The 12,001-nt window shown below is 41.8% G+C and overlaps 1 protein-coding gene across 14 annotated transcripts in view; it reads left to right on the top strand.

Annotated features, from left to right (window-relative positions):
- The window catches only part of KLHL29 (kelch like family member 29), a 391,073-nt gene that overhangs the window by 333,165 nt on the left and 45,907 nt on the right, over window positions 1–12,001 (top strand). For all 14 annotated transcript variants that reach the window (XM_040553896.1, XM_040553905.1, XM_040553902.1 and 11 more), the window contains 2 exons: window positions 3,556–3,755; window positions 9,419–9,678. In XM_040553896.1, coding sequence (XP_040409830.1) covers window positions 3,556–3,755; window positions 9,419–9,678 — 460 coding nt within the window. The remainder of the gene's footprint in view (window positions 1–3,555; window positions 3,756–9,418; window positions 9,679–12,001) is intronic.

The raw sequence follows: 12,001 nt of genomic DNA, 5'->3' as shown, positions 1-12,001 counted from the left end.
CAGTTCTTAAGAAGTCAATGAGGTTTTCAGGGCTGGCATTTCTAAGAGGGATTTTTTTGATTGTTTTTATCTACTAATGGCACCGACAAAACTCCTCCTGATGCAAGACAGGATCAGATGTCTGGGGCACAGCTGTGTGCTTTCCTTCCTATTTTCCCCAACCAAATGTGTTTGCAGTTACAAGGCTAAATTCTGATCTTGTAATACAGCTTTAGTCATTCAGTGCAGTTCCTCCACAGTAACTGACAGAAGGCTGTGTCCCAAATCTATGAAGTATAACACTGCACAGAGCATATTGATATTCTAATACGTATGAAAACTAGGAATGGAGAAAGCTGCCTGAGTTCTAGTCAGGCTTGGAAGGGGATTCCACAACCCGATTCACTGAAATCAGTTAAGAAGATCAATTTCTGGAATCTGTATTCCCCAATTCAGTCACTTTAGCCTGTTTCCACACACAGTTTTCTTCTGTTCCTTCAAAAACTCATTTTCGATCCATCAGGGCCTACTTCCACAGCTCCCCACCCATTCTTCATCTTGTGCCACTCCACACGAGCCAGAGCCCCTCAGGCAGACCAGGGGGTCTCAGCCACCTCTCAGGATTTCTCAAACACCTCTTAGCGGTTCTCAGCCACCTCCTGGGGGGTCTCAGCCTCCTCTCAGGGAGTCTCAGCCGTACTGGGCGTTTGGTTGTGCTGACTGTGGGCCATGCCGCTGAAGTGCTCGCTGCTCAGGCGGCATGAACAAATTAGCACAGCACATGCGAGCCATCACAGAGGAAGGAATAGGGATAGTTTTCTTTCCCATTTCTGGCTCATTGTGTAATATCAATAATCTCTGTAGCTTTGTATTATACTTGCTGTAAGTGGCTTTAGTGATTGATTAAACACCTTAGCTTTTCTTTGGCATTTAATCAATTGCAGCAGCAGTTTATTGCTTGGCGTATTACAAAGTAAAAGAGATTATTACTTAATTATTCTGAAAAATAGCAGCTTGCATTTGTTGCTAACATCCGTACATGTCTACACTGGCATGGGTGTCACGTCATCTCTTCCTTTGTGCCCCCTCATCTTTGCTCTGGGAGAGAGCGTGTGGTTCCCAAGGCAGCTGTCACCGGGTCACATGCAGTCATTCCCACAGCCATCACCAGCGTAGTGCAATTAGTGGTACTAAATAAATAATTGCTTACAGTGGGGCTCCCTGCAGTGCAAAGAGCCTGATTCTGTTGCTTGCTGGGTACCTCCAAATCTCACTTAAATTCTGAGCAACGTGCTTATTAACGAGCCCACCTGAATGCGAATTTGCTGTCAGGTACTAAGCACTTCTGGAAACAGTTCAGCAAGAATTACATTGGTACCAGGAGGCACTTTGATAGCCCAAGGTGCAGCAGCGGATGTGTGCACGACTGGAGATAAATGAGATACAGGGAATGTTATTGGTATGTGAGCAGGAGAAAGAAAAAATAGTATCTTGTGACATCCTCTCGAGGATACAGGAAATGGTGACTCTTCTGTTTTTGCATCCGAGTGCAAAACTGAATCCATATGCAAGAGTTCAGATCAAATATTGTGCTGCGATAAAGCGTAAGGACTCAGAGTAGCACACACATCTGTGCCTGTAGGAATGCCATAAGTACCAAAGTCCATATGTATTCTTACCCATCTGGTTGTGGAAAAGGACCTGCCCCACCTGTATTCCCATGCAAAGAGACAGTCCAATCTTTAGAATTAAAAGTTTGGGTTCCTTGCTTTGCCACTGACTTTGTCTGTGATCATAGGCAAGTGATTTTCTTTCTTTTGACTCAGTTTTCTTTTGTGAATGGGAGTAACCGTTGTTCACTACCTTAGAGAATCACACGAAATGAAGGACTGCTAGCTGCTCCCCCATTGTGGTCAGTGAACATCATATACATCCTTTCGATAGAAAAATGAAACCTTTTTAAAGCTTTGATCCTGATTCATATTAACCAAAGTAGTATGCTTGACTTGAACAGCACTAGTCAATGGCAGACCAGAGACAAAGCATACACCAAAAGTTTTAAGCATTTCCCAAAACAATTTTACGGGTTGTAGGATGGAGTGGGGGGAAGTGGGGTGGCCAGTTCATCATTTTATTATGAGGAAATAAAATTGAAGCTAGTACGTTGTTTACTTTTGCTCCATCATGGTAGTAGAGGTCTGACCATCACCTTTCTAGGCAGCTTTGTGAATCCAAGAGGTTGGTAGTGCTCTTGCTCATGCTTAAAGCTGGCATTGCCTGTGAATAGTGATGCTTTGGCCAGTCCATGTAAGTCATGCAGAATCGTGTGCTGGTTTTGTGTCAATCGTGCAATGGCTTTTGCAAGTACTCTAGCAGAATTGGAGCGAGCAGACGTTGACTGTCCAGTGACTAGGAGAAGTTCATGTTTCTTTGAGAAGGTGCTGGATGGTCCTAACCATTAAAAGAATTTATTTTCTTACTCCAACAGATTTCCCCTCCCCTCCTTGATGTTACAAAATTTATTATCACTTTTGTCTTTCAGGTGTAACCTGTCTTTAGTGTTGCAGACACATCAGCCAACCATGCATTAAGAACTGGGCCCTTACTTTAATTCAGTATAATTTTCTTTTTGTCCAATAATTTCACAAGCACTAATCCACACTTCAAATGCAGGAGATACTTTGATTCCCCAAATTGTTCAGCACTTCATGCAGGAAAAACCGTAGGCCACAGTCATGAAACTCCTAGAGGATGGCTGCTGGCTTCCTGTGGCAGAGCTGGTTGTTGTTTTCCCCCCTCTCCCTATTTTGCTCTAACCATTTTGTCTGTCTATCCTGTCTTGTATTCAGTTTTCAAAGCAATTGCCATGAAGGGCTTCCTTTTTTTAGTGCCTAAAGGGAACAATAGATTTTTAGAATAATCATATGTGTATATATATATATTTATATGACCGTCTTAAATGCATATCATATCTATTATATCTATCGTATATATTTCAATATAACACACTGAGAAGTTCAAGCTAAGTAGAAATTAATATTAATTATTGTTATTTTTGATGAAAAGGTCTTTAAATGTACCCTTAAATGCACGTGACATTTAAAATTATTTGAGTACTGGATTCCTGAAAAACTGGATGACCTTTTCTCTTGAAATTGGACAGGGTTTTTTCCTTACCACTTACATTATGCACAGAAGATGAGATGGTAACTGAGATGTTAAAATGTATTGTTTCCCTTTGAAAGCTAATCCTGTTCCACATTTTCATTAATGTTGGCTCATTCATTTTTCTTTTTCTTTCTTTCCTTTCCTTTTCTTTTGCAACTGTTTTTGCATGAAATGCAGAGTAGCAATAAACAGATTTTTGTAAGACTTGCTTTAAGACTCTTCTCTTTCAGATCCAGTTAAAGTTTTTAAGTTCAGTTATTTTAAAATTCATATTCTTCAGTTCCATAAACAAAAAAAAAAAGGAGAAATATAATGAGGTGCAAAGCAATTTTCTAGCCCTCACTAATCTAAATGCCAACAAAATGGGGATGGCGTAATGTCCGTAATTTCATTGTCTGCTGTTACCAGGTCACCGCGAGACAGTAGCAGAAGCGGAGAGAAGCTGGAACTGGCCATGTCCAACCTCACTGCGGATGTCCTGGAATTACTCCTGGAGTTTGTTTATACAGGTTCTTTGATCATAGATTCAGCCAATGCAAAAACCCTTCTGGAAGCTGCCAGCAAGTTCCAGTTTCATACTTTCTGTAAAGTCTGCGTTTCGTTTCTAGGTAAGAATTGTTCCATCTAGTGAGGTTTTAAGGTCTTGCTTTAAGGTTTGTAAGGCTTTCTTTTAACTCTTAAAAGATAATTGGGAAACTCAAGTTTAAACGTAATTTAAATATATATATATATATATAATATATACTTACTTGGGTTGCATGGGGAGTGTTTGCCCCAGTGAAGGTGTACAGGGCAACCTCATGGCAGTCCCTCTGCCCATCCTCCCATGGCCATGTGAGAAGCCCGTTCTTCTAGCCCAGAGCACCATGTCATCCTGCTCCTTGCATTTCCTTGTATCTTCCAGCATAGACCATTTCAAAACCACGCAGGGTTACCCAGTCAGTTAATTGAGCTTTACAGGTTTGTACTGGAACCCACCAGCCCCATTTCTGTCATTGCAGAACAGAAACCAGAGCTGGAGCTCAGCTCAAACATGTTGGTTCAAATTCCTGCTTGTATCGCATGCCACTCCTTTACTAACATGGATATAATTTCAGTTAATGAGACAGTGATAATTTCTAAATTAATGCAGACTTATTAATACAAGAAGTATGAGCTTGATCTTCTCTGACTTACTTCCCATGTCCAAGTTCCACGTCCAAATTTTTTTCTTTTTGGCATCTGATTTCTACTGAGGATCCCATAACTCGTAGCTTGGTACAGGAGATGTCATTCTCTCTGGACCCCAAACATATCTTCAACCTACATGAACTATACTTTCTTCTCGGGCTGTTTTCATTTAAAATGAACATCTAGGATTGCAGAGTGTGGAAGACGAGAGTTTAGAAAATGTGGCACTAAATTTAAAAAAAAAAAAAAATCCTCAAACAAGTCCAGTTGACTGCTGTGTTAATTCTCACTCCTAAGCTGGCCTGCTGGCAAGATTAGTGGTGTGACTAGGCTGGTACAACTGCAGGCATTCAGTAAAGAATCTGTGCTATTCTATTCCCGTCTTCTTCCCATTTTTTTTAATGTCACATTTAAAAGTCTGTTCTCAAATGCATGGGTAATTGCGAAATGAAAACCAACTTTCCAGTCCCACTGTGTTGGTTGTGCAGCTTGAGTAATGGCTCTGGCTGTAGCATTGCTTTCCCCCAGCTTCCCTTTGCCACCTTTTATAAGTGATTAGATCTCGTGGCCTTCCTGGGAAGAGGAGATGTGTTTAAGTTGCACTATCTCTAAAGCTTCAGCCACAGAAACAAAATACATTTATTTCACTAAATCAATGCAAGATTTCTCTTTTCCGATATTTAATATTTGAATTCAGTGAACCATGTTATGGTGTGAAATAGTAGAGTTGGTTATAAGTTCAGTGATATATGGGGAGTCGCTGGAATTTTGTATTCTCATTTGGAAAATTCATGGAGTGTAATTGCTTATTTTTATTTATAGCTGTGACTGAATTGCTCTGCAGAGATAGTAGAGCACTTGCCATGTAAAAATTTAGGGAAAGGCATTTTTTTTTCACTGTGGCTGTTTTTTAATTTTCATCCCAGCCACTTCTACTCCCAACAAAACAAAAGTACGATGCAATATGTATTTTCCAAGGCTTGTGGAGGATTCACCATTATAAACAGTGATCCTCCCCTGTGTAAGGCCATGTCCAGATTGTGAGAGTAGTGGAGAGAAGTCCAAAGAGGCCCAAAGACGTGAAAAAAATGAATTAATTGGTCTGTTGTGCACAGCATAGCACCATCTCAGGTGGAATTCGGGTCATCCTTTTTAAGCTGTGAAGCTGCACCAGGGTCCTATAGCTGGGTGATGCTCTGCAGCTCGGTCCTGGGCCCCTCCAGCAGCATTGCCCTGGCCAGAGGCACCCAGCATCTATTTGCACTTTCTGCTGGAACCTGCTGCAAATGTGTCAGGAAAATTGTTCCATTTCAACGGGAGATCTCTCAACCGACTTCACTGGGCTAATTATAGCCACATTCTCTCTCTCTCCCTCACATGCTGTCTCCTCTGCTTTTGTCTAGGCCATGAGAAATGACAACAGTTTTGTGTTAGCTTATGATGACAAGTTCATGCAGGCACCATATGATAGCTGGGCAAATGTTTGCAAACCGGTCGGGACATCATAGGTATTTCCTCCAGCCATATGGCTTAAGACTTGAGGGGTTTTTTTTTTTTTTTTTTTCAGTTTTCATATTTGTTTTACAAAGAAATGATGTTACCATCACAGTCGTGGCTCAAATCAGATTTCAGGAGAATCCTCAGTACCACAGTTTGGGTCTGGGATTCAGGGACCCCCCTCAGAGGAGTGAACACACTGAGAGCTTGGGCTTCAGCCTGCTGCTGAAAAACTAAATGTATGCTTCCATCAGCCTGAAAAAATTGGTGGAACCTGTTAGATTCATGGAGAACAGGAAAGAACAGGAGCTCTGACTTCTTTTTATAGTCTCCTGGGAGAAGGGCACGAAGTTTACAAAGAGTATGAGTGGGAGCAATAAGAAAAACTTAACAAAAGACCAGTGGTGAGACCTACATGAAAGGGTGTCAAAACCCAATGAGACCTACATGAAAGGGCATCAGCACCCAATGGAAGAATCGGTCTTTATGGCTCGTATGAATTCAAGAAGGCATTATAGGTGATTTTCGTTCATTCATGGTAGGGAATTTTGAGCCAGCTGGAGAACCACATTGCCCAATGCTGGAGAAACTGAAGACTCAACCATTTCTGGAGATATCAGATAGGAGAAATGAGGAACCTTCTCACTGGGGAATTGAAATCTTTAGGACAGTGAATGCATCCAGAAGTCTTCCAGCTATCACTTGAGTTCACATGCTTTTGACAGTAGTAGGAATAACTGAGGAATAAGATCCACATCAGAATGTACAGAGAGTATGATGGGGAAATACAGGTTTTATGCTAACTTTAAAGACATCAGAGTCATCATCTGGAAACCATCTCTAAGCAAGGAGAGGTCTTGTGTCAACCACTGCACTTCCATTCTATTGTTACTGCAGTCTGACATACCATCTACTTCTGACTGTATCTCAGCTCTTCCCTTCATCCCCAAGAAGTGCAGCCTTAGCATTCTGCCTGTCTGATTTTCTCATGCTGACTCTGTACAGGATTCCAAAATCACATGTAACACAAGTGGAAAGTAATGGCTGCTGATCTGCAATATTGCGACATAGATAGAAACAAATAGGATACCCAACACCGTCTCCAACCAGTGAAAACCTACTAGATCACATCTGATATCCTTCAAGTCCATATAGCCATGTCTGTTACAAACTGTCCTTGGATGTTGAGTCAGAAGTCATGTTCTGAATGAATTCAAGGTGAAACTCCACAAAAATGTATTGTTCCAAGTCAAGTGTCACTGTGACAAAACCAGTGATTGTTGTAACCACATCAGGATCCAAAGGAGAATGGCTCAGGGGCAGATGGACCAGAATGGTCCTTAGATGTCTTTGTCATGTTTGCATTGGATGGATGTGCCCCTGGACTGCAAGCAGTCGCTTGGGATGGGCTATACCATATAGTGGAAGTTCGTACCTAAGCAGTCATTTAGACTCCCTGTGTGGTCAGTGAGGAGTAACAGGGCATGATTCTGCTCGTCCTGAAGTGGAGATCCAAAATATTATCATATGAATTGCCTTTTGGAATTGTTTATTTCTGAGTCTAAAGGGATACCATTGTGATTACTTGGTTGGACCAGCTGGAGTCAAGAGAGATCAGCCTTGGCCGTAGACTGAAATTGGAGGGTGTGTTTCCCTCCGTGGAACTGCCCAAACAACACGGCACTGCCTACAACTGTCATGTCAGTAACATGACAATGTTAGAGTTAGGAAAACATGCCCAGACCAGAAGAAAAACAGAATAAATCAACCATGACCAGTGCTTTTTCTGCCCTATGCCACAGGCTCAGCTGGGGAAGGTATGAAAATCTGTCCCATTTGAGGCAGAGCCAGTCCCTCAAAGGCAAGGTCTTGTAGGTATTTTCCATTGTGTGATAGAAAATGGCTGCATGATGAGTCAAACTTGATTATTTCCTTTATTATAACCCTTACGGGGATAAGGTGGGGCAGTGTCAGATTTGTCTTTGACTTGGGAGTTTGCCAAGCAATGACAGGGGTTTTGAGCTCTGCTAGGTGATTATTTTACCCACAGCCATGTGTATACATGAAACCGTGCCAACAGACAGAACCAAAGACCCTGAAAGAGATTTTTTGTTTCTTTTTTGGAAAAGCAGAAATTTTGGGAGCTTTGTGCTTCAGCTATCAGTTTGCAGCCTGTCTCTAGGCAGCCTTTGAGTGACAAAATCTACTGACAGAAAACAGTGCCGCTGCTCCAGTCTGCTTGAGGAAATGGGCTCCTTGGAGTCAGTACAATCAACTGATGCAAAGTGAGATAGCCTAGTTTCAAGATGGGTGAATATGTAGAAGAAAATAAAAAGAATTAGATTTAAAAAAAAAAAAAGAAAGAAAAAATACACATACACACAAAGGGATGTCCTAAAGTCATGCCAGGTTGAAAAAAAAAATATTAGGTCATAATCCCATTTTAATAAAAGCCATGTATAGAGAGTGTGCAGGTTTTAAATCTGATGAAGGCAGAAGCTGAGTATAGGGACAAATCACTGAGCTTTTCAGCAGAGTCAATCTGATAGGAGTTTTGCTTGAAGAGGTTTGGGGCTATCTAACATTCCTGTCCAGTGCTCTGAAATAGTGCACTAGAATGTGACACTGCCCAAATGTGATATAATTTTCTTCTGACAGCACAGAAGCCTGCCACTGGTACTGATGCTTTTGTGATCTATTGAAGTCTGTTTCCCCTTCTTTTTTTTTTTTTTCTTCTTGGTCCTATATCTTAAAGAATATATTCTGCCTATTGGTAGCAGCTTGGTTAACAAAAGCTGAAAAAAAACGGAGTTCCTCTTATGAATTTCTGAAACTGGTGGTTTTTTTTTTCCTCGGAAAAGCTGAAAAGGAAAAAAGTACAGTCAAATGTATGGTATAGCACACTTTAACGCAAAGCTACACACTGTGCTGTTACTTCTGTTTGCTGGGTAGGAGATAATGCTGTCTCCTCTGTGCCTGATTTTCTTTGAAACCCACTACACAACATTTAACAGAAGGCGTTAGTATAATCTGTGTTTTGCATAAGGGATGTCATCACATTCAGCAGCAACAAAGTTCCTTTGAAAAAAAAAGGAGGGGGGGGATTTTTTTTTATTTGAAGTAGCTTAGTAGCTGAACAGGGCAAAAATTATCATAAAGCAACTGCAGCATCCTCGCAAATGTCCTCAGTGCTGTTTGCATTTATTCTTAAGTGTCTGCACTGGCGTTTACATCTTTGCTGTTTCTTAAAGCAACCTTGTAGGCGGTAGAAATAGCAGGAGTCTCTTGGCTGGATTCCCGTCCCTTGGGAAGCCCAAGACAGTATTATGTCAGTAGGTTTCCCCTGTGTGTTATGAAGGTTTACATGAAAAGCAAACTCAGAAAGCATATTTCTCTCCCCAGCCCCAGCTCAGTTGTTAGACAGACTTTGATTTTGCGTGTTAAGCTCCAGTCCTAAAGTATCCAGGGTGCTGCTTCTAATTAAGTCCCTGAAATTAATTAGTTTTGGAGGTGTGTCCATGGCATTTATTTTTTTCGTGATCTCAGTAAAAAATGTGAATCTTACATTTATAATTCTCACTTGCCTTTTATTTGCTCTTTTTAGAGAAACAGCTGACTGCTAGCAACTGTTTAGGAATATTAGCCATGGCTGAAGCCATGCAGTGCACTGAACTATACAACATGGCCAAAGCATACGCCCTGCAGATTTTCCCAGAGGTGGCAAACCAAGAAGAGATCCTTAATATCTCAAAAGACGACTTCATTTCCTACATGTCCAACGACAGCTTGAACACCAAAGCAGAGGAGCTGGTGTATGAAACAGTGATAAAGTGGATTAAGAAGGACGCTGCAATCAGAGCTCAGGTAAAAAATAATCTCAGCAGCCTCACTCTGCTCCATTCCCGTAAATGCTTCTTTAAAATAGAAACCATCTCTGTGAATGTGAGGATGAGTGGGAGATACGATGGGCAATTCAGATAACAAAAGAGAAAAGGAACACAGGCTATGCACAAAATGTATGTAATTTCACTATCTGATCCTCATATCTGATCATTTAGAGTCAAAATCTCATTCGTGACACGCATGGTACAAAGTAAGGGCTTCAAGTTTTTGGCTGCAGGCTTGGTCATAGATAAATCAGGAGGGATTAGAGTTGTGTAAGATGTTGCTTTAGGAAGAGGATGCATTTTAGTAACAGTGGGAAATAAAAATCTATCAAAAAATCAGTATTTCTTTTGATGACACATACTGAACGAGTGTAACTTCAGTACATAAAAAAGGATTCTGTATTTTTATTGGCTGCTTAGATAGCCCCTTGGGTATTATATATTTATTAGTTAGCGTGTCCTCAACCATCTCTGCTATGCAGTCTGCCCTTGCCTCAAGAAATTAAGTGTATTATGTTACCCAGCACTGTCTCCAGACGAGTACTAAAAGCAGGGACTGTTTGATGGTGGTGATTGCCCTGGGGACCAGAGGACTCCCCTGGTGATTCCTTGAAGCACTTGCAAGTTGGTCTATGTGGGTGCCAGCCTGAACCCCAAATCTCTCTTTTTCGAGGCCAGAACTGCTGGCCAGTCCTGGCAAGAGATTTTCTCCACACCTTCCCTGCCCTCTGTAGCAGGTGACGTAGCTCAGCAAGGGGATCCTGTGCCGGGGAATGGCTGGTCTCCATCCACCTCGTGCATGTGCCAGGGATGACATTTAATATTACCCAATGTTGTTATTGCCTAAAACATTTACACAATATCATTGATTTACTGAAATGGACCTCTTTTTGGCTCTCACTGGCCTTGAAAAACACAGAGTATTTCCCAGATTGCTTAAAGTTTGATGACAGCAGTCAGCTCTGAGCAGCTCTGAGCTCCGAACCTAATGCAAACTCGGGGATTATTCCCAGGGGCTGGAGCACGAGATCCTTGCGGCAGGAGTCTGTTTGCCTCGTGCAAACAGAAGGTGTCACTCACCAGGCAGTCTGGGGTTGTGCTTTCAAAATTGATGGTTTAAATATTTTCTTCTGTGCCCTGCTGCGGTGATGTTATGAATTTATTTTTTTAAGTGGTGGTTTCTCTTTCCCGCCTCTCACTGCTGCCACCGCTGCCATCTCCTCCTCTCTTGCTTCACCTTGCGGTTGGGTTGGTTTTCGGCTTTTTTTGTTTCAATTCCAAGTTGCCTTCCCTCCTCTCCTTTTTCTGCAGTGCCTTTGTAGTTTATGATGGCAGTTTTATTTGCTTCTCCGAATTTCTCTGTGGTGCTTTGGTTTCATGCATTACTTTACAAGGGCTTTTAATTTTTAATTCGTATTTATCCAGAGATGAGGGTCTTGAATAAATTAATAATAAAGATACCAAGCAGATAACTATTTTCATGTCCAATCTTACCACTAAACTAGTTTCTTGAGACAGTAGCTCTCACTGTTGTGTTTTTTTTAACTCTGTGCACTGCTTGATCTATTATAAAGCTCTTAGTTAAATAGGTACTTATTTTCTAAAAGTAGGAACTCGTACTTACCATGAAAAACACCATCTTTACAATAACAACTTCTGCATTTTCAGAACCCAGAAACAAATAGCTCTGAGGGCGGATAGGAAGAAAGACAGATCTAAATAATCTTATTTCTGATAGAGATGACGAGTGGAAATTTGTGGTTGGTGTGCAGCAAGGGCCACCGGGTTGGATGGGGCTTTGGGCAACCTGGGCTGGTGGGGGTGTCCCTGCCCAGGGCAGGGGGTTGGAACTGGGTGGGCTTTAAGGTCCCTTCCGACCCAAACCATTCTGTGATTCTATATTTTGACTTTTAGCCATGATTTGCAACCTCCTCAAGCCCATCTGGGTAAGACATCGGTCCTGTTCTGCTGCACTCCTTAAGTGCCTGCTCTGGTTTTATTTCTCCCTCCCACACGCCAAGCTGGCTGTTAAGTCTCTTGGGGCCTGGATTTCCACCTTCTTCCTATCTCCCCATCTGCCTTTACAAGACAGGCCAAGCTCTGTCCTCACGTTATGGGGTTTTTCTTCTTGATAGCTCTGATGTAGGTGATTTAAGTGCCCCTTTCACAGCTTCTCCCAAGCTCAGCAAGTCTCCCAAAGGCAGGCTTCTGGTACAAGCAGTGAAAGGTCTCGTGGAGGTGCACTGAGTTACATCTCCTCCTGCTTCTGTGCCTTTCTAAAAGCTCTTCTTCAGGTATCA

The sequence above is a fragment of the Cygnus olor genome, chromosome 3 (assembly GCF_009769625.2).
Source record: "Cygnus olor isolate bCygOlo1 chromosome 3, bCygOlo1.pri.v2, whole genome shotgun sequence".
Taxonomy (NCBI): domain Eukaryota; kingdom Metazoa; phylum Chordata; class Aves; order Anseriformes; family Anatidae; genus Cygnus; species Cygnus olor.
The sequence above is the reverse complement of the archived record's forward strand: the minus strand, read 5'-3'. Positions and strand labels throughout refer to the sequence as shown.